The following is a 27817-nucleotide window of genomic DNA, read 5'->3' on the forward strand; positions in this document are numbered from 1 at the left end:
CAGCTCTGCACAAATAATGGGTTCTGCAAATTAAACAATAATGATATAATAGATAGGCTTGATTGAGATGTACTCTAGTATATAATACACTTTAATCACAATCTCATTATAATCAATGTTACATTTGCACGTCTAGAATTAACACTGTACTGATACATATTATCAAATCTAAAAATAGTTACAATTATCCACCATGGCAAAAGGTCAAGGTCATTTCAAATTAAACTAAAATCTCCTTTTACACTTTTAAACTGCAGATTCATAAATCATGCATGCACATATTCATATCACTCTCATCCAAACCTTTAGTTATATCAGGATAGGGTATACTTACCAAATGGCCAATAAATTTCATGTTCACAATAAACACCATTCTCACAAACTCAAATAATGCAATGTTAAAAAGGGACTAAACAAAATTTTCCCTTGAATTTTAAATTTGCAGGAAAATTAACCCTGTTTTCATTGCACAGATTAACAGAGTTATAAACATATACTTTGGGTCTTTCAAAACATCACTCTTTCTTTCTTTGGTGTTCCTATAAAATATTTTGGAAACTTGAGGTGACCTGGTTACTAAAGCTTTGAAACGGGTAAATAAAGGAGTGAAAAATTGCTTGGTTTATTTCTAGTGATGGTTATTTTCTTATATTCAATGAAATGTTTTACGAGATTTTTACCGTAGTAATTGCAAAAAAAACACTACACTATAATGTATACTCCACCTAACACAGGTGCTCTAGAAGGGTAAACAGTTCCTGGTTTACTAATGCCACCAGTTGTTCATTGCAAGTAAAATTCCTGTATCAAGTCACATTTTTTGATGTCATAATCAATGAAAAGAGGGCAGGATTAAGGACATAACAAGGATGAAATGTTCTAAGACATCTCTGAAACAGATAATCCCAATCATGATGGTGCCTGTAAAACATTTAAAATGCAAGTCCTGGAATATTAAATTAAGTGCATGTTGGAGCTTTATATTCGATTATTGGGAATACTGCTGCATAGAATGGAAAGTTCACAATAAGAAATAGTATGTCAGTTAAGGGAAAGAACTGTAATTTTCATAATGTAAATACAAACTTTTCAGTTTGACCTTAAACTCCTTTGAACTTTATGAATTGCAACATTGACTTTTTCATTTTGAATTTTTATTTCAGAATGTATTTTATGTGGTCAAGTCTTCAATGAGTATATTACATAATATAGCCAGGAACTCTAATGTTCATCATTACTTCAAAGAAAATGCTACCTCAGATGTAAGTACATGCAGATTTCAAAAAATGAAACTTTCAGATACTTTTAATGCCCTTGCCACTATGGGAAGGGGTCATTTAGGTTTTCCCTTGTCTGTCCATCTATAAGTCCCCAAATTGGTTTATCTTTACTAATTTTAGTTTGCTTCAACCAAATGTTATGAAACATATACACAATGCTTATTACCAGAGCTCCAGATAAGCTGCGTATTTGCGTGATCACGCAATACAAATAATTAAAAACCCAATGCAATTGCCCATTGCAGGGTTCAAAAACCCAATTAATTCAAAGGAAAACCCAATTATATGCCAAAACCATGAGTTCTTAACGCTTTGATTCGCTATCGTTTGCGTTATTTACCCTTATCTGAATACAGTCGTCATGTAAATCTATTTTTATAATATTTATAATTGGAAATGTCCTTTCGTTCTAAAAATAGAGCCCTGCATCAAGTATCCGAAATGGGTCCCTGTTGGAATTTTCCGTTGCTCAAAAGGTACACGTGTTTATGAAAACATTTCGATCTTCTCGGCGTTTATCCAATTAGCGTTTGTCTTGTTGTCATATTTTTTTCGAATTGCTCGGGATTTATCATAACATACAATGAATTAAAACGAAAGTAAATATCTGATAAAAATATTGAATAGAAGCATGTTTTCAGTGAAAAATAATGAACTCCGAGGAAAATTCAAAAAGGAATGTCCATAATCAAAACCCTGTGTTTATCGTTCTAGCAATGTTCTCGTTAAGGTACGTAGAATATGTAGTATATATAGTTGGAAAGCATCAGAAACCAAAAGTTCTAATCAGCTGGGACAACTTAACCCAGATTTATGTAAATTAAATTAAACAAAAACATTCAAGTATAATTTTAGTTTATATATTATTTTTTTCATTTTTTGTTGATGAGTGAATACACATATCCGTTTTTTACGTCAATGCATCTTGACACTTTCTTTGTTTTGGTCTTATTGTTCTGTATGCTTATGATAGTTGTCTTATTGGCAAGTGCAGTTTAACATTGTCATTTATTTATTTGATGTTGCAGAATTATTTGTAAATTTAACTCTGTAAATTTAAGTTGAATGTGGTCTCCGTCATTAAACCTATAAACCTGGGCAAGGTTTTGTGGTATATCTTAAATCTGGGAACTACTTATTATTTTTATTATAAAGTAGATCTGGCAAATAGGTGAAAGGACTGGCAAAACTTTCTTACAGCACCTAAATTTCACATATATTACATAAAAATCTAAACACTTAGCCACACGTACCCCAACTAAACTGTAGGGTGATCATATGGGATCTAGAAAGGTAATTAGTAACTGTCCAACTAGTGACACCAGCTGCAGTTTATATAAGTTGTGAGAAAATACAAAACTGGCAGAACGTTTAAAATCGGACACAAATTAAACGTACAATTGCTCGTCAGTGAATAAACCAAATAAAACAGCTAGCATATATACAAAGAAAGAAACACATTTAAGATGGAAAAACATCTGCATGGGGTTGATATGATGTGATTATAACATGCCTTAACATTCAATATTGTGTTGATGAAAAAACCCAATACATTAAGGAGCTTGGTGGTGAAAAACCCAATTTGATATTTGCTTGAGGGGTGAATTGGAATTGATAATGCAATTAAAAAACTTTATCACCCAATTACATAAAAAAATGGTGGGTAAAAACCCCAATTTGTGAATTCTTATCTGGAGCTCTGATTATTACTGCAGATCACATTCTTATTTGGGTTTCTAACTTTCACGCTCTCGAGTTATGTCCCTTTCTAAATGGAAAAATTGTTGTTTTAAATGTCAATAGGTTTTTATAAGTATATTGACTTTACTTTTGCATGTATACAAGCAGGGGCATATTTTTCCCATGGAGACATTCTTATATAAAAAGTAAAATCGCAAAAATAATGAACTCCGAGGAAAATTCAAAAAGGAATGTCCATAATCAAAAGGCAAAATCAAAAGCTCAAACACATCAAACGAATGGACAACAACTGCCATACTCCTTACTTGGTACAATATAATTTTCTCTTCTATGGAAGAAAGTATTTCAAAACAAAACCAACATGCTGCATTCAATATCAATTATTGGTAAACTTTATCTATAAAACACCAAAATATCAAAACTTTTGGAATTAATGAAATATGACAATTGTTTTTGAACATTTCAGTATTAAAGGGCATGTATGTCAATAGGAATGAAAAGAGATGTAGGTTATGATGCTGGCTCAGGTCACAATGGCATTTGTCAGAATCAAGAATTTTTTTGATTAAGAGCAGCAGGACATCTTCATCTTGCCCCTATAAAGATGACACAATTAAATAGTGGTAAAACATTTGCTATTCTCTGTTGTGTTTTTAAATAAGCAAACAATTATTTTTTTGTAAGATTTGACCTCCCTATCAGAAAAGTGGATCTCAAATGGAAATTTTCAAATCATTAAAAAAATATTGGGCAGCAATATTAAAGTCAGGTTTATTTAAAGGTGATGATCCAGTTTTTACAATCAAAAGAAGAGCATGAGATGTTAAAGATAATGGCCATGTTGACGTTAGCTCATATCGTAGAGGAGGAGGAGAACGATAAATTAATTGATGACACAGGTAATGCAATAAACAAACACCTGCTGATAACTCAGGTAAAACAATAAACAAGATAATGGCCATGTAAACTTTAGCTTATATCATACAAAAAACAGACACATTCACAAAAATAGGTTAAACACAAAAGCCACACCACTACAATTAAACATAAACAGATCTAAGGAAACACAGGTAAAGCTTGAACAACGGGTCCACACACTGACCGATACAAACACAGGTACATGTAAAGCTTGAACAACAGGTGCACACTCTGACCGATACAAACACAGTTTGAACAACAGGTGCACACACTGACCTATAAAAAAACACAGGTACATGTAAAGCTTGAACAACAGGTGCACACTCTGACTGATACAAACACAGTTTGAACAACAGGTGCACACTCTGACTGATACAAACACAGTTTGAACAACAGGTGCACACTGACTGATACAAACACAGTTTGAACAACAGGTGCACACTCTGACTGATACAAACACAGTTTGAACAACAGGTGCACACACTGACCGATACAAACACAGGTACATGTAAAGTTTGAACAACAGGTGCACACTCTGACTGATACAAACACAGGAACATGTAAAGTTTGAACAACAGGTGCACACTCTGACTGATACAAACACAGTTTGAACAACAGGTGCACACTCTGACTGATACAAACACAGTTTGAACAACAGGTGCACACTCTGACTGATACAAACACAGTTTGAACAACAGGTGCACACTCTGACTGATACAAACACAGTTTGAACAACAGGTGCACACTCTGACTGATACAAACACAGGTACATGTAAAGCTTGAACAACAAGTGCACACTCTGATACAAATACAGGTAAAGCTTGAACAACAGGTGCACACTCTGACCGATATAAACACAGGTATATGTAAAGCTTGAACGACAGGTGCATACTCTGACTGATACAAACACAGGTAAAGCTTGAACAACAGGTGCACACTCTGACTGATACAATCACAGTTTGAACAACAGGTGCACACTCTGACTGATACAAACACAGTTTGAACAACAGGTGCACACTCTGACTGATACAAACACAGTTTGAACAACAGGTGCACACTCTGACTGATACAAACACAGGTACATGTAAAGCTTGAACAACAGATACACACTCTGACCGATACAAACACAGGAACATGTAAAGCTTGAACAACAGGTGCACACTCTGACCGATACAAACACAGGTACATGTAAAGCTTGAACAACAGGTGCACACTCTGACCGATACAAACACAGGTACATGTAAAGCTTGAACAACAGGTGCACACTCTGACCGATAGGAACATAGGTACATGTAAAGCTTGAACAACAGGTGCACACTCTGACTGATATAAACACAGGTATATATATGTAAAGCTTGAACGACAGGTGCACACTCTGACCGATACAAATACAGGTAAAGCTTGAACAACAGGTGCACACTCTGACCGATACAAACACAGGTACATGTAAAGCTTGAACAATAGGTGCACACTCTGACTGATACAAACACAGGTACATGTAAAGCTTGAACAACAGGTGCACACTCTGACCGATATAAACACAGGTACATGTAAAGCTTGAACAACAGGTGCACACTCTGACTGATATAAACACAGGTATATATATGTAAAGCTTGAACGACAGGTGCACACTCTGACCAATACAAACACAGGTAAAGCTTGAACAACAGGTGCACACTCTGACCGATATAGACACAGGTATATGCAAAGCTTGAACAACAGATGCACACTCTGACCGATACAAACACAGGTACATGTAAAGCTTGAACAACAGGTGCACACACTGACCGATACAAACACAGGTACATGTAAAGCTTGAACAACAGATGCACACTCTGACCAATACAAGCACGGAGGTGGTCCTCAGCTGGCCCTTAAATAAAATTGTGTGCTTGTTCAGTGAAAATGGATGTCACACTAAACTCAAAAACATATAAATGAACTAAAATTAAAAAACATACTAGACTAACAAAGGCCAGAGGCTCCTGACTTGGGACAGGCGTAAATATGCGGTGGGGATAAACATGTTTTGTGAGATCTCAACCCTCCCCCTATACCACTATACCTATATAACAGGTGCACACTCTGACCAATACAAACACAGGTGAACAAAGAGACCCACAATTAAAGTTATATGTATATATTTTTAGGAGCTGTTGAAGGAATAGTCAGCTATATCAAGTTAGCATTAAACAATGAGCGAGGAAGATATAAAGGGTTTACACCTATTGAACTCATGGATGGACTTGGTAAACTGGCTGTCAACGATAGAAATAAAAGCAAGGTAAACTAGTTTTCTCCTGTTTCAAATGCCAGTGATATCTGCATCATATGTTTTAGCTCACCTGGAGCAAGAGGTTCATAAGAGATTTTTGCCATCTCTTGGCATTCATCATCTGTCTTTGTTTTTCCTTGTTGTCTTCATCATCACTGTAAAAAAATCTTCTCTGATACTAATGGGCCTAATTTTACTAAACTTTACGACAGTGTTCCCTAGGGCATCCTGTTTGTAGATTTTATCTTTAGATTGGATCTATCATTAAACATGGTCACTGTTACTAAAAATTAAAAAAAGCAGTGCATATGGTTTTGTTTGTTTGTAAAAAATCATAAGAGATAGAGAAAAATGTCACTTCATAACAATCAGAGGGCAATATCTACCAATGTTTTTGATTGTTCGGAATTGTTAATGTACTCCATATCTGAATTATTGCTCTGAAATGATGATTTTTACTAATGTTTGGGGGTTTTGGCTATAATCTTGGAAATTACAATGTATAAAGAGAAACTTGGAATAGCAAAAAAATAAATACTCTGCCAATATCAAACCCAGTCACAATCTTATTTAATGTGTAAAAGATGGCTTTCACTGTTACTAATGATTTTAATGTTGCTACTTTTGTCAGGTGAGTAATTCAGGCTACTTGGAGCCTCTAGTTTAGTTTAATCTTGTTAAGGCTTGATATTCAAAATGATATGAAAAAAATTAAAATTAAACTGTAGGAGTGTTGCATTTAAGAAATGCATAGAACCCATGGAAGGCACTTTGAAAATGAAATATCTACCCTTAGATGCAATTTAATAATTCAATAACATCTTCACCGAAAACAAAACAATATTTGACACTCACCCATAAATGGCATATTAAAGTGTCGTCCCTTGGTCCCATGTATGTTTTTATTGAACAGCCCTTGGGTTAATGTCAAAGGTCATGTTGGGTTAATGTCAAAGGTTATGTGACATTGATGTCTAAATTGACATGGGGGTAATGTCTTAGGCCTAGGTGATGTGAGATTTATGTTAAGGAGAAATTGTCTCGAGAGCTCAATTTAAATGACAAGTTAAGGTAATCTTACAACTTACAATGAGCATGTTCTAAATCATCTACAATCTACATTTATTTTACAGATAATTGATGCAGGTGCTCTCCCTTTACTTCTGAAAATGTTAAAACAAGAAAATATGGAAGAACAGGCAGTGGCATCAAAAGCTCTATGGACATTATCTTTTGATAAAGATGTGGCACAAAAAATACGAGACTTTGAAGATCTTATGCCTATATTAGAAAAGTTATCAGGCAGTCAAGATAAAAATGTAGAGAAAAATTGTAAAGGAGCATTGTTTGTACTTAAGGGAGAGAATGATGTCAAAAATCGTAAGTATATAGTGTTGTAAAGGTATTTACTGTGAAGGTATTATTGTTTTGGGGGGGGGGGGGGGGGGGGGGGGGGTATAAATTTTTTTGAATTTTGTTGATCCCTCCAACCACACCAAATTTTTAATACGCAATAAAATTCCTTTTTTTTGTATTTAGTCTAAATATGTTAACCCATGAATCAGCAATGATTTTACAAACTATCAAAGTTGATGATGGTTAATAATGACAACATTAAAAGTACCAATTTTCTGCACCAGATGCGCATTTCGACAATAAATGTATCTTCAGTGATGCTTGAGGCCAAAATATTTGAAAATCCAAAGCTTATTAAAAATAAGAAGAGCCGATAAACCAAAAATGACAAAAAAGTATCACCAAAGTCAGGGAAGGAATCAGAGCTTTTTAATTAATGCACTTTCACAGTATAAAAGAATAACAGTTCAGTCTACAAAATATATTATGAAAAGTGTATAATCAGCACCATACCTTAATTATTGTCAACAAAGTCTGTACCCTGGCCATTTTTCAAACAAGATTTGGATGAGGATCTTTTCCATATTAAATCAAAAACATTGTAAGAAATGTTTCAGAAAAAAATATTTACTTAATAATGATTTTTTTAATCAGAATCTTAAAGGAACCCAACATATTCTTAATTTTGGCCTTGCATGTATATATTAATAAGTTTGGATTTAACACGTCTTCTGATTGGCTGAAAGTTTTTTGTCTATCAGCTCATGGATATAAATGTGTCATGTGACCGTGACATAAAAGTTTTTTCATGATTTACTCCTTAAATATGGAATTTAGAATTAAATTATAAGGAATGACTGTAATATTTTTCTGTCTATTCGAAATAACCTCAAAAATGTGGTGCACACTTTGAAATAACCCGATACCAGGTGCAGATCCAGCAATTTTTTAAAGGGGGGTTCCAACCTAGGATAAAGAGTGGGGGGGGGGGGGTTCAAACATATGTCCCCATTCAAAAGCATTAATCGTATATGAATTTTTACGATATATTCAAAATGTTTTCAGGTCCAAAATCCTCATCAAGAAGATCCAAGAGACATATATTTATAAGTTATGCCTGGAATGAAAAAGATATGGTCTATAAACTCAAAGACAGGCTGAAGGTAATTATCTATCTGATTAGAATACAGAACCTGTGTCCTATAAACTCAAAGACAGACTGAAGGTAATTATCTATCTGATAAGAATACAGATCCTGTGTCCTATAAACTCAAAGACAGACTGAAGGTAATTATCTATCTGATTAGAATACATATCCTGTGTCCTATAAACTCAAAGACAGACTGAAGGTAATTATCTATCTGATTAGAATACAGATCTTGTGTCCTATAAACTCATAGACAGGCTGAAGGTAATTATCTATCTGATTCTAATACAGATCTTGTGTCCTATAAACTCAAAGACAGACTGAAGGTAATTATCTATCTGATTAGAATACAGATCTTGTGTCCTATAAACTCAAAGACAGACTGAAGGTAATTATCTATCTGATTAGAATACAGATCTTGTGTCCTATAAACTCAAAGACAGACTGAAGGTAATTATCTATCTGATTAGAATACAGATCCTGTGTCCTATAAACTCAAAGACAGACTGAAGGTAATTATCTATCTGATAAGAATACAGATCCTGTGTCCTATAAACTCAAAGACAGACTGAAGGTAATTATCTATCTGATTAGAATACATATCCTGTGTCCTATAAACTCAAAGACAGACTGAAGGTAATTATCTATCTGATTAGAATACAGATCTTGTGTCCTATAAACTCATAGACAGGCTGAAGGTAATTATCTATCTGATTAGAATACAGATCTTGTGTCCTATAAACTCAAAGACAGACTGAAGGTAATTATCTATCTGATTAGAATACAGATCTTGTGTCCTATAAACTCAAAGACAGACTGAAGGTAATTATCTATCTGATTAGAATACAGATCCTGTGTCCTATAAACTCAAAGACAGACTGAAGGTAATTATCTATCTGATTAGAATACATATCCTGTGTCCTATAAACTCAAAGACAGACTGAAGGTAATTATCTATCTGATTAGAATACAGATCTTGTGTCCTATAAACTCATAGACAGGCTGAAGGTAATTATCTATCTGATTAGAATACAGATCCTGTGTCCTATATATTCAAAGACAGACTGAAGGTAATTATCTATCTGATTAGAATACAGATCTTGTGTCCTATAAACTCAAAGACAGACTGAAGGTAATTATCTATCTGATTAGAATACAGATCCTATGTCCTATAAAATCAAAGACAGACTGAAGGTAATTATCTATCTGATTAGAATACATATCCTGTGTCCTATCAACTCAAAGACAGACTGAAGGTAATTATCTATCTGATTAGAATACAGATCTTGTGTCCTATAAACTCAAAGAGACTGAAGGTAATTATCTATCTGATTAGAATACAGATCTTGTGTCCTATAAACTCAAAGACAGGCTGAAGGTTATTATCTATCTGATTAGAATACAGATCTTGTGTCCTATAAACTCAAAGACAGGCTGAAGGTAATTATCTATCTGATTAGAATAGAGATCCTCTGTCCTATAAAATCAAAGACAGACTGAAGGTAATTATCTATCTGATTAGAATAGAGATCCTCTGTCCTGTAAACTCAAAGACAGACTGAAGGTAATTATTTATCTGATTAGAATACAGATCTTCTGTCCTATAAACTCAAAGACAGGCTGAAGGTAATTATCTATCTGATTAGAATAGAGATCCTCTGTCCTATAAACTCATAGACAGGCGGAAGGTAATTATCTATCTGATTAGAATACAGGTCCTATGACCTATAAAGTCAAAGACAGGCTGAAGGTAATTATCTATCTGATTAGAATACAGATCCTGTGTCCTATAAACTCAAAGACAGGCTGAAGGTAATTATCTATCTGATTAGAATACAGATCCTGTGACCTATAAAATCAAAGACAGACTGAAGGTAATTATCTATCTGATTAGAATACAGATCTTGTGTCCTATAAACTCAAAGATAGACTAAAGGTAATTATCTATCTGATTAGAATACAGATCCTGTGTCTTATAAACTCAAAGACAGACTGAAGGTAATGCTGATTAGAATACAGATCCTGTGTCCTATAAACTCAAAGACAGGCTGAAGGTAATTATCTATCTGATTAGAATACAGATCTTGTGTCCTATAAACTCAAAGACAGACTGAAGGTAATTATCTGTCTGATTAGAATACAGATCCTGTGTCCTATAAACTCAAAGACAGACTGAAGGTACTTATCTATCTGATTAGAATACACATCCTGTGTCCAAGCTTTGCTTGCAAGGATCTGAAAATGCTCTGTTCTACTTTCTGTTCTGGTAATTATTACATGACAACACTCCGTTCTACTTTCTGTTCTTGTAATTATTACATGACAACACTCCCTTCTACTTTCTGTTCTGGTAATTATTTCATGACAACACTCTGTTCTACTTTCTGTTCTGATAATTATTACATGACAACACTCTGTTCTGTTAATTATTACATGACAACACTCTGTTCTGGTAATTATTACATTACAACACTCTGTTCTGGTAATTATTACATGACAACACTCCGTTTTACTTTCTATTCTGGTAATTTTTACATCAGCCGATAAATTTCTGAAGGTGTGTATTAATCAGACAGAACCAGAAGATCCCAAAAGGTCTCTGAAACAGAAAGTAGAATGGAGTATTTTCATAAATTGTAAGCAAAGTTGAACACAGGATCTGTATTTTAATTGGGTAATTCTGAGCTCAAATAATATTAGCTTTTGTGGCTTATTTTAACCAAATGTCTTATTACATTTTCTAACCCTGGATCAAGTCTGTGTTCCTGCATAAATCATATCTCACGTCAAACCATTATAAATATTGAATATTTATGTTTGAAATCAGGGGGATTTTGTTGCCTAATCACTCAGTTTTAGCTCACCTGGTCAGAGAACCATTGTGAGCTATTTCCAATTGATACTTTGCATTGCACATTTAAACTACTACACCAGTTTAAACCAAACTTGGCTATTTTGTCCTTAGAATTTAATTTTGTATTTTATCTGGTTTTCTGTTTATCAACCTGAATATCATTTGTTACTGTAAAATATATGAACTGCTGAATTATGAAAATCAGAATTTAAAGGAAAAAAACACTGTTTAAAGTTAACAATGAAGAGATGGATGTATGTTGAAAAATCTTTGAATTTGAAGTCGATAAATGAATAAATGTGTAGGAACATACAAAAAGATATCTTAAATTTTTAATGTTTCATAAAACGCTTTCAAGATGTTTCGGCCATGAACCACTTTGACCATATGTTGTGGTTCAGTGTTTGTTGATTCGACCTTGGTTATTTCAGTCCAATATCAATTTGTGCAATAAAGTTGATTTTTAATAGAAATGAAATGGGATATAGCTGAGAGTATAAACAACAAAATCTTTCGTACTTTTAATATTAAATGAAAGAATAGACGAAATGACTTTATTACATGGTACATGACCAAAACTACCAAAGCCAAACTGGTTCAATGGTCGTCTTGTTTCCTCATAAGATTGACTGAAAAATTTCAGTAGTTACACCATAACTTATATCACACTTAAAATAAGAAAGAATTATGTATTTTAAGTAATACTGGCACAAATGATCCTTACCAATTTATTAAAGTGATATTGATATAAGTAATTTTAGAATAAATAATCCAAGAAATTCAAATTTTAAATATTTAAAACCTGTAAAAAACACATCAATTCACAGATATGCAAAGAACACGAGTTAATTGTCACTGTTGTTCAGTAATTTGTTTATATGTGAATTTTTATACGCCCGTCAATTTTTGACGGGACGTATTATAGTATACAAATGTCCGGTGTCCGTCCGTCCATCTGTCTGTCCGGCGTAAACATGTCGCACCCTTGAGAATGACTTATCCAAATTTCATGAAACTTAACATAGTTGTTTCTTATGAATGTCAAACGATCTGTATACTTTTTGGTGAAAATAAGATTCATAAAACTTTTTGAGTTACGGGACTTAGTAACTAAAACAGGTGTGTGTTTTTTTTCACATGTCACGCCGTATCTCAAAAACAATTTATGATTATTGCTTAAAACTTTACACACTTCTTAGTTATATTAATCTAAAGATCTGTATACTTTTTGGTGATGATTCAAAATTTTATTTTAGAGATATTGAGTATTTTGTTAAAAAAGGGGGAGGGGTTTTTCACATGTCGCGCCGTATCTCAAAATAATTTTATGACTATTGCTTAAAACTTTTATGACTATTGCTTAAAACTTTACACACTTCTTAGTTATATTAACCTTAAGATCTGTATACTTTTTGGTGATGATTCAAAATTTTATTTTTGAGTTATTGAGTATTTTGTAAAAAAAGGGGGATGGGTTTTTCACATGTCGCGCCGTATCTCAAAAACGATTTATGATTATTGCTTAAAATTTTACACACTTCTTAGTTATATTAATCTAAAGATCTGTATCCTTTTTGGTTTTGATTCAAAATTTTATTTTAGAGATATTGAGTTTTTTGTAAAAAAAAAGGGGAGTTTTCGCATGTCATGCCGTATGTCAGAAACTATTTATGCTTATTGCATAAAAATTCACACACAAGACGACGGGCGTATCATGCGCTCATGGCGCAGCTGTTTATTTTCTATAGGTTCATTAAAATCACCTAGTGCTGTATGATGTCAGAGGAGTAAAAAATTTCTTTCAAATGTGAGATAATTTGGTTTTATTTGAACAAGAAATTAAGATATTTCATTGCAAACAGTGTGATAAATTCACTAATTTTGATTACTGTAATTTCAAACCTCTTTGACAAAAATGAGGAACAGAGTTTTATATATTTTGTAGCAAGAAGGTTTGGAGGTATGGATAGATGTAGAAAGAATGGGAGGATCCACATTATCAGCCATGGCGGAGGCAGTGGAAAATGCATCTGTTGTGTTAATTTGTATGTCAGAAAAATATAAACTCAGTCCAAACTGTCGTCTGGGTACGTACACATGTGTAATTTTACTGCGTATTGAAGAGAATTGGCGCAGCACGAAATAGTAATTCAGCCTTAGTCATATTAGTTGTTTTCTATGATTTTTAGAATGTGTCATTTTTCTGTGTATGATAGAAAATAGAACAATTTAACTCACAGACCTAATTTTTTCCTACAAATACTTTGAAATTAACGAAATTATATTTATTTCTAATTGGTTGTATAGATGATGATGATGATGATGATGATGGATGGCTGCTTAACGTCCAATGGCAAATTAATATGCATATTCAGGAGAAGAACATGTTAATGTAATATGAATATTAACCCTGCATTGTACTAGAAAACACGCTGAGCTGGATTTTTAACGTGCTAGTTCACAAAGTAATAGTCCGCACTAAGACATGTAACCTTACACGGACACATTATTCTGACTCAGAGCTGACCAGTCTTTGCTCTTACTCCTTAATGTCGCATGTTTGGTAGAGAAGCAGCAAATACCAATCTTAAAGTGTTTGGTTTGAACCGGCAGGGGTTCAAACCCAAAGCCTCCCACACTCAAAGCGAACACGCTACCACAAGACTACAGAGCCGGTTTGGGTGTAAAGAGGAAACTTATTTTTTCCTTATTGAGGAAACATTGAATGATAGAAGTGGTTAAAATTCAATGTGAAAATTACTTTTTCACAAATACATCAGAAAATATCAAATAAAATTACAGGGTCAAAAATAAAAAAACACAAATTGTTCTATCAAATTCAATATAATTATCTGCCCTTGATTTTAAATGGATTTTTTTCTGAAAATTTTATTTACACTTAACAACACTTAATTTTTTTATAGTTTAATCTTAAAATTTCAAGTTTTAGATGTTTCTGTTGTAAATTGAATGATACAGATTCAAAAAATTTTAAACCAATAAATATTTTTGCAACATGCTCAGAAGGGATGCTCAGAAAAAGACACACAATCTACCTTAATTAAGGGTTTATTTTTTCAGCAGCAATACTCTGTTATTAAAAACTGTCTGTCTGTTTGTCCCACAGTCTGTCTGTAACAAGTTTGGTTACAGAAAGATAATTAAAAGTAATATAAATTTTTGAAATTTGAACACAATGTCTTGGACCATAAAACACAGGTCAAGTACAATTTTTAATGGTTCTGACACTCACCGTCAAAGAGTAATGCCCCCTTATAGACCCCTTAGAAAATAGATTTTTTTCAGGTTGATAAAATACAACTTGAGTAAATCTTATGCAATTTGAACAAAATGATATAAATCTTTGCAGGATCAATTCAATTTAAATCTGTTTTACCTGGGTTTTATCAAAATGAAGGAAGAACAGCATGTAGCAGGTGGATGGGGGGTGGGGGTGGGCGGACAAGCAGCTTGCTTCTGCAAACAATGTTCAACCAATACTTTTTTTCAAATTTGAATATGTTGTTACTGATGACATATTAATGATTTTCTCCTGTACATGTCAGCAGTAACGGCCGTTGCTAGATTGGAGTGTCAGTGCAATAATTTATTATCCTTTCAACCTACCAGCTGCCCTCTTAAGATCAACAATGGTTACCTTCAAAATACATAAAACCTGATTTACTGTCAATTTGACAGCTATTAGCTAGTTACATTTACTGTACAAGAGTTATATGCTTTAGTTACTTTTTATTTTTTGGTTTCTTTGTTATAATGAAAGTTCCAGAACTTTTGACAATTTTTTTATATTTTAATGCAATATAATGAACATAATATACTGTCAAATTTGGTTTCCATGTTCATTCAGCAGCTAATCAGTGATGATAATTTTTGGGACCTGTCAGATACCTTCTTCGTGTTATCAGATATTTAGAATTACAAGTGATGTATGCTTAGCACCACAATATTTGCATTCTTGTTTTTATGCCCCACCTAGGGGCATTATATTTTTCGGTCTGTGCGTCAGTTCGTCTGTCAGTCCATCTGTTCGTCCATTCGTCTGTCTGTCCTGCTTCAGGTTAAAGTTTTTGGTCAAGGTAGTTTTTGATGAAGCTGAAGTCCAATCAACTTGAAACTTAGTACACATGTTCCCTATGATATGATCTTTCTAATTTTAATGCCAAATTAGAATTTTGACCCCAATTTCACGGTCCACTGAACATAGAAAATGGTAGTGCGAGTGGGGCATCCGTGTACTATGGACACATTTTTGTTTTTTGCAGAGGCAGAATACACATTCCAATGTTGGAAGGACTTTGTTCTACTGATGTTACAGAAACAATATTGGCCTGACAGTTGGCTGGGAGCTATCTCTCTCCTATTATTATTAATAAGGTTTTTTTTTTCAGAGGCTGAATACACATTCCAATGTCGGAAGGACTATGTTCCACTGATGTTACAGAAACAATATCGGCCTGACGGTTGGCTCGGAGCTATATTAGGTGCTAAGTTATACTTTGACTTTAGTGGAAAATACCCTTTTGAGAAACCTTGGAATGGACTAATGAAGGAACTGAAAGGAATGGGAAAATTAGGGGAATCTATGGAGAAAAGAGCCGGTAAGTTAGGGGAATCTATTGGTGAATTAGGGGAATCTATTGGTAAATTAGGGGAATCTATTGATAAGTCAGGGGAATCTTCTGGTAGGTCGGGGGAATCTATTAATAAGTCAGGGGAAGCTATTGGTATATAAGTCAGGGGAAGCTATAGAGAAAAGTTTGGTATATGCCTCGAGAATTATTAGAAGCAGAAATTAAAATTGGCACAGATCTTTAACTTACATAAATCTATATAACATAGAGGTACTTTCAGCAAGTAAGTAAGCAGTGGTGCAAAAATAAGTAAAATTGATCCACTATTTATATTTTGCAGAATATGAGTTTTGTTGAGTCATAGAATGTTTTTTGCTCCTGTTATGCAATATTAAACTGAGATCTAAAGATCAGAATTTATATTTACTCAATAAGATGATGACATACTGAGGATTTTACATTGATATGTAATTCACTCACCAATGGATGAAAACAGTTCAAATTCATTTAATGATCAAGAATGAATTTTTAATTCTATTGCAGATTCAACAGATGCTCTTATAGCTTCATCATCATCAACAACGACAACATATGCAGCGCCCTCTAGCTCCAGATTACTCAAGATGAACAACGACGATGTTAGTGAGTGGCTGTGCTCTGTCAAACTTGACGGCTGTGTTCCTTACTTTGCACAGTTCAATGGAAAGTTACTGGATCAACTGAAGAAAATGAGAGATGAGGTCAGTTCAATTTTTTTTATTAGTTTTATTAAGTGAGGGGCTAATTTACATGGATCAAGTGGAAAGCAATTATCACTCAATTTTTAAAAAGCAATAATCAGTCAGTTTTCATTAGGCAAGTGGAAGGCAATAATAAATCAGTTTTCATTAGGCAAGTGGAAAGCAATAATCAGTCAGTTTTCATTAGGCAAGGGGTAGGCAATAATCAATCCGTTTTCATTAGGCAAGTGGTAGGCAATAATCAGTCAGTTTTCATTAGCAAGGGGTAGGCAGTAATCAATCAGTTTTCATTAGGCATGGGGTAGGCAATAATCAGTCAGTTTTCATTAGGCAAGGGGTAGGCAATAATAAATCAGTTTTCATTAGGCAAGGGGTAGGCAATAATCAATCAGTTTTCATAAGGCAAGTGGTAGGCAATAATCAGTCAGTTTTCATTAGGCAAGGGGTAGGCAATAATAAATCAGATTTCATTAGGCATGGGGTAGGCAATAATCAATCAGTTTTCATTAGGAAAGTGGTAGGCAATAATCAATCAGGTTTCATTAGACTAATCAATCAGTTTTCATTAAGAAAGTAGTAGGCAATAATCCATCAGTTTTCATTAGGCAAGTGGTAGGCAATAATCACTCAATTTTTTAAAAGGCATGGGGTATGCTATATGCAGTCAGTTTTCATTATGCAAGGGGTAGGTGACAGTTACTGGATCAACTGAAGAAAATGAGGGATGAGGTCAGTTAATTTTTTATTAGTTTAACTAGGTGAGGAACTAGTTTACATTAGACAAGTGGTAGGCAATAATAACTCAATTTTTAAAAGACAAAGGATAGGCAATAATCAATCAGTTTTCATTAGGCAAGGGGTAGGCAATTATCCAGTTTTCATTAGGCATGCATTAGGCAATAATCAATCAGTTTTCATTAGTCAAGGGGTAGGCAATAATCAATCAGATTTTTTTAGGCAAGTGGTAGGCAATAATCAGTCAGTTTTCATTAGGCAAGGGAAAGGCAAAAATCAATCAGTTTTCATTAGGCAAGGGGTAGACAATAATCAATCCGTTTTTATTAGGCAAGGGGTAGGCAATAATCACTCACGTTTTAAAAGGCAAGGGTATGAAATATTCAGTCAGTTTTCATTAGGCAAGGGGTAGGTGAAAGTTACTGGATCAACTGAAGAAAATGAGGGATGAAGTCAGTTAATTTTTAGCTCACCTGGCCCACAGGGCCAAGTGAGCTTTTCTCATCACTTGGCGTCTGTCGTCTGTCGTCGTCCGTCGTTAACTTTACAAAAATCTTCTTCTCTGAAACTACTGGGCAAAATTTAACCAAACATGGCCACAATCATCATTGGGGTATTTAGTTTAAAAAATGTGTCTGCTTACCAAGATGGCTGACATGGCTAAAAATAGAACATAGGGGTATCATGCAGTTTTTGGCTTATAATTCTGAAACTCAAGCATTTTGAGCAAATCTGACATAGGGGTAAAATGTTCATTAGGTTAAGATATATCTGCCCTGAAATTTTCAGACGAATCAGACAACCCATTGTTGGGTTGCTGTCCCTAAATTGGTAATTTTAAGTAAATTTTTAACAATTTTTCTTAAATTTTTGCAATCTTTTACAAAAATCTTCTCCTTTAAACAACTGGGCCAAATTTAACCAAACTTGGCCACAATCATCATTGGGGTATCTAGTTTAAAAAATGTGTCCGATGACCCCACCTGCTAACCAAGATGGCCGACATGGCTAAATAGAACATAGGGGTAAAATGCAGTTTTCGGCTTATATCTCTGAAACTAAAGCATTTAGAGGAAATCTGACATGGGGTAAAAATGTTCATCAGGTTAAGACCTATCTGCCCTGATATTTTCAGAAGAATAAGACAACCTGTTGTTGGGTTGCTGCCCCTAACTAGGTAATTTTAAGAAAATTTAGCAGTTTTTGGTTATTACCTTGAATATTATTATAGATGGAGATAAACTGTAAACAGCAATAATGCTTAGCAAAGTAAGATCTACAAATAAGTCAACATTGTCAATTTACCCCTTAAGGAGTTATTGCCCTTTATAGTCAATTTTTAACAATTTTTCGTAAATTTTTGTAATCTTTTACAAAAATCTTCTTCTCTGAAACTGCAGAGACAAATTTAACCAAACTTGTCCACAAACATCATTAGGGTATTTAGATTAAAAAATGTGTCTGATGACCCCGCCTGCCAACCAACATGGCCGACATTGCTAAAAATAGAACATAGGGGGTAAAATGCAGTTTTCGGCTTATATCTCTGAAACTAAAGCATTTAGAGCAAATCTGACATGGGCATGATGGGAAAAAAATGTTCATCAGGTTTAGATCTATCTGCCCTTATTCTTTCATACGAATCAGACAACCCATTGTTGGGTTGCTGCCCCTGAATTGGTAATTTTAAATAAAGTTTGCAGTTTTTGGTTATTATTTTGAATATTATTATAGATAGAGATAAACTGTAAACAGCAGTAATGTTAAGCAAAGTAAGATCTACCAATAAGTCAACATGACCAAAATTATCAATTAACCCCTTAAGGAGTTATTGCCATTTATAGTCAAATTTTAACAATCTTTTACAAAAATCTTCTACTTTGAAACTACTTTGCCAAAGAAGTAGGTCCGTGAAACTACTTTGCCAAAGGAGTAGGTCCGGTAAGGGCAGATTTTGGCCTAAAAATTCATGTTCATCTGATGAAAGATTTTGGACACTTTTTAAACACTATAGTGTCTACTTCAGTTGATTAAATTAGTTTATGTGAAATATTTGAACTGATTTAGTCATTAAAGACGCTCAAATTCAAGCTTAAATATGAAAAATCTATCAAAATGCATAATATGTCACATTTCAGATGGTTTTTGTCAAAAATGAAAGTGGCCGCATCCGTGTTCACTCTCAACCTTTATATATGTTATGTATTATCATCAAATACAACTTACAATTTAATATGAAGAATGAACACAAATGCGGCCGCTTCCATTTCAGACGGAAACCGTCTACAAATTAACCAAAATGCTAAAATTTTGAAGATTTTAGTAATTTAGCATGACTTAATCAGGCTAGTACCCGATACATAAGCATTTTATTGTCAAAAACAGCCCATATTTATGTAACAGAAGTATTCTTCTTTCAAATAAATAGCTAAAAATTTACATTTTAACCATTTTGTAAAACTGCTATATTTTGGGGCCAAAAAGGGGTCTTACTGGGCCTACTCCTTTAATCACACTTGGCCACAATCATCATTGGGGTATCTAGTTAAAAAAATGTGTCTGATGACCCCAGCTGCCAACCAACATCGCCCACATGGCTAAAAATAGAACATAGGGGGTAAAATGCAAGCTTTGTCTTTTATTTTGAAAACCATTATGAAGAGAGAAAATCTGACGAGAGCAAAATTGTTCAGATAGTTGAGCTCTACCAATTGTCCCTACATGTCAAAACTGTCAGATGACTTCTTATAGGAGTTATTGCTCTTAAATGACAAATTTTACCATTTTTATACGCCCGTTTACGGGACGTATTATGGTATACTGTTGTCCGTCCTTCCATCTGTCTGTCCGTCCGTCCGTCCGTCTGTCCGTTGTCCAAATGTCGGACATTAACTCAAAAATGCTTTAACCAATTTGCATAAAACTTTGGTGAATTGTTTATATCTATTGACGTGAGCTCCCTTTTGTTTTTTATAAAATTTAGATTTTACGTTTCTGAGTTATGGGATTTTATTCATTAAAAAAAGGGGGATTTTCCAGTTTTCGGACAATAAGTTGAGAATGCTTTCACCAACTTGCCAGAAATTGAGGTGAATTGTTTGTATCTATTGACATGAGCTCCCTTTCGATTTTTATAAATTTTAGATTATACGTTTCCGAGTTACAGGGTTTTATTCATTAAAAATGGGGGATTTTCCAGTTTTCAGACAAAAACTAAAAAATGCTTTCAGCAATTCTTATGAAACTTTGGTGAATTGTTTGTATGTATTGATGTAAGCTCCCATTAGAATTTTATAAATTTTACATTTTACATTTCTGAGTTATGGGGTTTTATTCATTAAAAAAAGGGGTGATTTTCCAGTTTTCGGACAATAACTCAAGAATGCTGTCACCAATTCTCATGAAACTTTGGTGAATTAATTATATCTATTGATGTAAGCTCCCTTTTTATTTTCATAAATTTCTAATATGACATTGAGAATTAATTGAACTTTAATTTGTTTATAGTCTGACAACAGATTTACTAAGTATTGCACAACAGCAAGAAATCTTTAATTATACCCCACGGAATGAGTTGCAGAGGGTATAATGTTTTTGACCCGTCCGTCCGTCTGTCCGTCCGTCCGTCAGTCAGTCAGTCAGTCCGTCAGTCTGTCAGTCCGTCAGTCCTGTTTCTTGTCATCGCAACTCCTCTCAAACCACACAACAGAATTTCACGAAACCTTTTTAGATAAGTAGGACATACTATGTAGTTGTGCATATCGACAGGAAATTACAATTCAATTCTTTTTCTAGGAGTTACGCCCCTTTGAACTTATTTACTTTAATGTACTACTGCAACAGTTTGTCATCGCAACTCCTCTCAAACCACACAACAGAATTTCATACAACCTTTTCAGATAATAAGGACATACTACGTAGATGTGCATATCTACAGGAAATTACGATTCAATTTTTTTTCCAGGAGTTACGCCCCTTTGAACTTATTTGCCCAATATACTACTGCAACCTTTTGTCATCTCAACTCCTCTCAAACCACACAACAGAATTTCATGAAACCTTTTCAGATAATAAGGACATACTATGTAGATGTGCATATCAACAGGAAATTACGATTCAATTTTTTTCCAGGAGTTACGCCCCTTTGAACTTATTTGCCCAATATACTACTGCAACCTTTTTGTCATCGCAACTCCTCTCAAACCACACAACAGAATTTCATGAAACCTTTGCAGATAATAAAGACATACTACGTAGATGTGCATATCGACAGGAAATTACGATTCAATTTTTTTCCCAGGAGTTACGCCCCTTTGAACTTATTTGCCCAATATACTACTGCAACCTTTTTGTCATCGCAACTCCTCTCAAACCACACAACAGAATTTCATGAAACTGTGTAGATAATAAGGACATACTATGTAGATGTGCATATTGATAGGAAATTATGATACAATTTTTTTTTCTGATACAATTTTTTTTTCTTACACTTATTTTATATTTCCAATGACAATGTGGGGACGTGGGGTATGTGAGCGCGCTCACTAAGGTTCTTTCATTGAACATAAATTCAATTCATATAACCAATTTCAAGTTCTTTGAATACATCTATTCAGAAACCTATAATATGTCAAATATTTAATTACAATCCAAATTCAGACCTGAATCAAGCTTGAATATTGTGTCCATTTTTGCCCCAACTGTTCAGGGTTAGACCTCTGCGTGCCTATCTGCGCTCAGCGAAGCAGTTTTTTTTTTTTCGTTTTTGCCTACTATCTTGAAAACTATAATAGATACAGAGAAACTTTAAAATGATCAGCAAGACAAGTTCTACAAATAGGTCATCATGGTCGAAATTGTCAATGGACTCCTTATTAGAGTTATTGCCCTTTGATGATGATTTTGACAAATTTTTTGCGTTTTTGCCTTATATCTCAAAATTATAATAGACAGATAGAAACTTAGCTAGGCAAAAATGATCAGCAAAACAAATTCTACAATGATGACAATATGGAGGAAATGGTCAGACAACTCCTTATTGGAGTTATTGCCCTTTAAGGACGCTTTTCACTTTTTTTTGGCATTTTGCTATATATGATGGAAAATTATAATAGATAGAGATTCACTTTAAATCACAAAAATGATCAGCAAGTCAAGATCTACTAACAAGTCAAATTTTGCCGATTTAGTTTAGTAGATTGTCACTCCTTATAGGAGTGATTGCCCTTAATGAGGATTTTTTTTATCCTCTTTTGTGTTTTGAGCAAAAACTAAAGAAAATAGAGAAAAACTAAATAGGCTTAATTATCAGCCATACAAGATCAACAAAACTGATAATTTTCATGAATTCTATTCCTGTCTACATTGTTGGAGAGTGTCCTTTGTTGAATATGCACATAGACCAAGGTGAGCGACACAGGCTCTTTAGAGCCTCTAGTTTATTAGTTTAATTAAGTGAGGGACTAGTTTACATTAGACAAGTGGTAGGCACTAAAAACTCAATTTTTAAAAGACAAGGGGTAGGCAATAATCAATCAGTTTTCATTAGGCAAGGGGTAGGCAATAATCAATCAGTTTTCATTAGGCAAGTGGTAGGCAATAATCAATCAGTTTTCATTATGCAAGGGGTAGACAATAATCAATCAGTTTTCATTAGGCAAGGGTAGACAATAATCAATCAGTTTTCATTAGGCAAGGGGTAGGCAATAATCAATCAGTTTTATGAGGCAAGGGGTAGGCAATAATCAATCAGTTTTTATTAGGCAAGGGTTAGGCAATAATCAATCAATTTTCATTAGGTAAAGTGGTAGGCAATAACCCATCAGTTTTCATTAGGCAAAGGGTAGGCATTATCACTCAATTTTTAAAAGGCAAGGGGTATGCTATATTCAGTCAGTTTTCATTAGGCAAAGGGTAGGTGAAAGTTACTGGATCTAATGAAGAAAATGAGGGATGAGGTCAGTTAATTTTTATTAGTTTAATTAAGTGAGGGATAAGTTTACATTGGGCAAGTGGTAGGCAATAATAACTCAATTTTTAAAAGACAAGGGGTAGGCAATAATCAATCAGTTTTTATTAGGCAAGGGGTGGCAATAATCAATTCGATTTTATTAGGCAAGGGGTAGGCAATAATCAATCAGTTTTCATTAGGCAAGGGGTAGACAATAATCAATCAGTTTTTATTAGGCAAGGGGTAGGCAATAATCACTCAAGTTTTAAAAGGTAAGGGGTAGGCAATATTCAGTCAGTTTTCATTAGTCAAGAGTAGGTGAACGGTACTGGATCAACTAAAAAAAAATGAGGGATGAGGTCAGTTAATTTTTTATTAGTTTAATTAAGTGGGGACTAGTTTACATTGGGCAAGTGTTAGGCAATAACAATTCAATTTTTAGAAGGCAAGGGGTAGGCAATAATCAATCATTTTTTATTAGGCAAGGGGTAGGCAATAATCAATCAGTTTTTATTAGGCATGAGGTCGGTGAAAGTTACTGGATCAACTGAAGAAAATGAGGGATGAGGTCAGTTAATTTTTAGCTCATCTGGCCCAAAAGGGCCAAGTGAGCTTTTCTCATCACTTGGTGTCCGTTGTCCGTCGTCGTCTGTCATCCTTTAACTTTTACAAAAATATTCTCCTCTGAAACTACTGAGACAAATTAACCAAACTTGGCCACAATCATCATCAGGGTTTTTAGTTTAAAAAATGTGTCAGATGACCCCAGCTGCCAACCAACATGGCCGACATGGCTAAAAATAGAACATAGGGGTAAAATGCAGTTTTCGGCTTATATCTCTGAAACTAAAGCATTTAGAGCAAATCTGACAATGGTTAAAATATTCTTCAGGTTAAGATCTATCTGCCCTGAAATTTTCAGAAGAATCAGACAACCCGTTGTTGGGTTGCTGCCCCTGAATTGGTAATTTTAAGGAAATTCTTCAAGGACCACAAGTAAAAAAAAGATTTTGGGACTCTGATACAACAAGCATATTTAAACTTTGCAGGTGAATTACTTTCAATATTTGAACACAATAATATATTTAATCTTCATTAATTTGAAAATAAATAGAAAAAACTGCTCGTGTCAGTATGATTGATGGCAGGGTGTTTTCAACATCTTGTAGATTTCTTTTTTATAGAAATGATAAATAAGAAAACAATTCATTAGGGAAGACATATTTATGTGTCAATAGTTTATTTATTTTTACAGGCTCCAGAGTTTTATTATCAGTGTTTAGAAAGAAGCTTGAAAATGAACTTGGTAGAAATTCTAACATTCACAGATGCTTTACAACAATTGTAAATACAAGTAGATCTTTAAAAAGTTCCATTACTAATCAGGAAGTAGTGTTAGATGAAAGCATGAATGAGTCCAGATTGAGACAGGAAGTAATGTAAGCAGACAGAGGACAGTGTTTTCTCACGTCCCAGAATATTTCATATGAATTGATCGTGTATTATCTATTCTTCATAAGAAGAGTTTTTTTTTATTTTGAGTTTTGAATGAATTTAATGATAATGTTTTTTAACATCCTGTATAATTGATATTTTTGAATGAGTGTTCCAATATTTTGTAAACCCCTGCTCTCGGGTATTTTGGTTTACTTTTGTCCGTTATTTGTCCCTGCGTCTTTGATCCCATAGCACGTGTTCTGTTGTATTTTTGGCAGAAGCTACAAGTAATATCTTCTTGATATGGTGCAGCAAGTTTCATCTGGTTATCCCATATTGTGCTACCCTGATATTTGACCTTTGACCACTTTAATACAATATGGCAGAAACCAGTTTTTCAATGGCTTGTGTGTTTCGGTCAGAACTTGGAAATCTTTTTACATATACCTTTTTATAATGATATTTGGCATTTGGGTGTATTACAGCAAAAATGAGCAACATATGACGTATTGCTATGTGTTTCTTAATTCTACATTGGCTAGAGGTATAGGGGAGGGTTGAGATCTCACAAAACATGTTTAACCCTGCCACATTTTTGCACCTGTCCCAAGTCAGGAGCCTCTGGCCTTTGTTAGTCTTGCATATTTTTTTAATTTTAGTTCATTTATATGTTTTGAAGTTTAGTGTGACGTCCATTTTCAGAGAACTAGTACACAATATTATTTAGGGGCCAGCTGAGGACCACCTCCAGGTGCGGGATTTTCTCGCTGCGTTGAAGACCCATTGGAGGCCTTCAGCTGTTGTCTGCTCTTTGGTAGGGTTGTTGTCTCTTTGACATATTCCCCATTTCCATTTTCAATTTTATTGACCTTTGACCTCTTAGTCAAATTATTTATTTTATTTTTAACTTGTTAGCTGTGTGTATTTGTTTACATTCTAGTCCTTTGGTACTTGTTGATATTTATACTGGGTGACTGAATTGGCAATCTTACCACATCTCCTTATTTTTATATTAATTATAAAAAGAAGATGTGGTATGATTGCCAATGAGACAACTCTTCACACGAGACCAAATGACACAGAAAGTTTGTCAGGGTAAATATATGGTGTAGTTGGTTGCTGTTTATCATATCTTTTTTTCATTTCTTGTTTTGTACAACAATCAGGGTATTGGTTTTTTTTTTTTAATTGTTTTGTCATTTCATGGCTTTTTATAGCATACTATACGTTATGTGTTCTGCTCATTGTTGAAGGTTGTACAGTGGCCTAAAGCTGCCTACATCTACATGATTTTGTCGCTGTTCAAGAGTTGTTTCATTGGCAATCATACCACATTTTTGTCGAGCCTGCAACTTCTGTTACAGAAAGTGAGACATAGTGATAGTGATCTGGTGGGACGGGGGGGGGGGGGGGGGGGGGGGGGGGGCAGCGGCGGCGTTAACTTTTGTATATAGATGCTTATGTTATGAAGTTTCTGTCTGTCGTATGTCCATTGTCCTTGACCTCATTTTCTTGGTACATTGGTCAATGTTAAGTTTTCCTGGTTAAATTTGTTTCTTAGATACTATATGCAACAGGTCAACTATATTTGATCCATGGAATGATTGTAAGTTGTACATGTCTGTCTGGCAGGGTTCATTTGACCTTGACCTCGTTTTCATGGTTCATTGGTCAATATAAAGTTTTCATGGTTTGGTCTGTTTCTTGTATACTATAATCAATAGGTCAACTAATTTATTCGGTGTATGGACTGATTGTAAGGTGAACATGTATTTCTGGCTTGGTTTATCTGACCTTGACCTCATTTTCTTGGATCATGTTAAGTTTATGTGAAACTTTATATAAGGACTATCAACATAAAATCAATGGTCAGTACAGTAGGCGAGACATTTCAGTGTGTGTGATCTTGTCCCATTTTTATGTTAGTTGTTAAAAAGAATACAAGGAAGTATGTACTCTTATGATACATTACATTTAAGCATACTATGCCTAAAAGGATATAAATGATGTATTACTAAATTTATTATGAATTTATTGTTAAACTATTAACCTTTTAAGAAAATATATATATATATATATAAATCAAACTTACATGATGAGTACTAAGACTTCACTTTGTAACAGATATGATATATGGAAGGTCATTAAATAGGATGGGGAAAAGCTTGAATAAAGTGGTGCACAAGTTCCTAATTAAAACTAAGGGAAATCCTAATCAAGCCTAAGGGAAATCCTAATCAAGACTAAGGGAAATCCTAATAAGGTGTAAGGAAAATCCTAATCAAGCCTAAGGGAAATCCTAATAAGGTGTAAGGAAAATCCTAATAAGGTGTAAGGAAAATCCTAATCAAGACTAAGGGAAATCCTAATAAGGTGTAAGGAAAATCCTAATAAGGTGTAAGGAAAATCCTAATCAAGACTAAGGGAAATCCTAATAAGGTGTAAGGAAAATCCTAATCAAGACTAAGGGAAATCCTAATAAGGTGTAAGGAAAATCCTAATCAAGACTAAGGGAAATCCTAATAAGGTGTAAGGAAATCCTAATCAAGCCTAAGGGAAATCCTAATCAAACATAGGGGAAATCAGTGGCGGATCCAGAACTTTTCATAAGGGGGGACCGCTGACTGACCTAAGGGGGGACCGCTCCAGTCATGCTTCAGTGATTCCCTATATAATCAACCAAATTTTTCGCACGAAAGGGGGGGGGCCCGGGCCCCCCAGGGCCCCCCCCCTGGATCTGCCTATGGAAATCCTATTCAAGCTTAAGGAAAATTGTAATCAAGCCTAAGGGAAATACTAATCAGGCCTAAGGTAAATCATTTTTTGTGATCT

At 34.3% G+C, this 27817-nt stretch overlaps 1 protein-coding gene across 3 annotated transcripts in view; it reads left to right on the forward strand.

Annotated features, from left to right (window-relative positions):
- LOC127699803 (uncharacterized) overlaps nt 1-26172 on the forward strand; it is a 59586-nt gene extending 33414 nt beyond the window's left edge. For all 3 annotated transcript variants that reach the window (XM_052203164.1, XM_052203165.1, XM_052203163.1), the window contains exons 5-13: nt 1164-1262; nt 3763-3880; nt 6050-6183; nt 7308-7554; nt 8596-8693; nt 13477-13618; nt 15941-16150; nt 16667-16863; nt 24804-26172. In XM_052203164.1, the coding sequence (XP_052059124.1) occupies nt 1164-1262; nt 3763-3880; nt 6050-6183; nt 7308-7554; nt 8596-8693; nt 13477-13618; nt 15941-16150; nt 16667-16863; nt 24804-24896 (1338 nt within the window). In that variant the 3' untranslated portion in view covers nt 24897-26172. The remainder of the gene's footprint in view (nt 1-1163; nt 1263-3762; nt 3881-6049; nt 6184-7307; nt 7555-8595; nt 8694-13476; nt 13619-15940; nt 16151-16666; nt 16864-24803) is intronic.
- The last annotated feature ends 1645 nt before the right edge of the window (nt 26173-27817 follow it).

The sequence above is a fragment of the Mytilus californianus genome, unplaced genomic scaffold (genome assembly GCF_021869535.1).
Source record: "Mytilus californianus isolate M0D057914Y unplaced genomic scaffold, xbMytCali1.0.p SCAF_41, whole genome shotgun sequence".
NCBI lineage: Eukaryota > Metazoa > Mollusca > Bivalvia > Mytilida > Mytilidae > Mytilus > Mytilus californianus.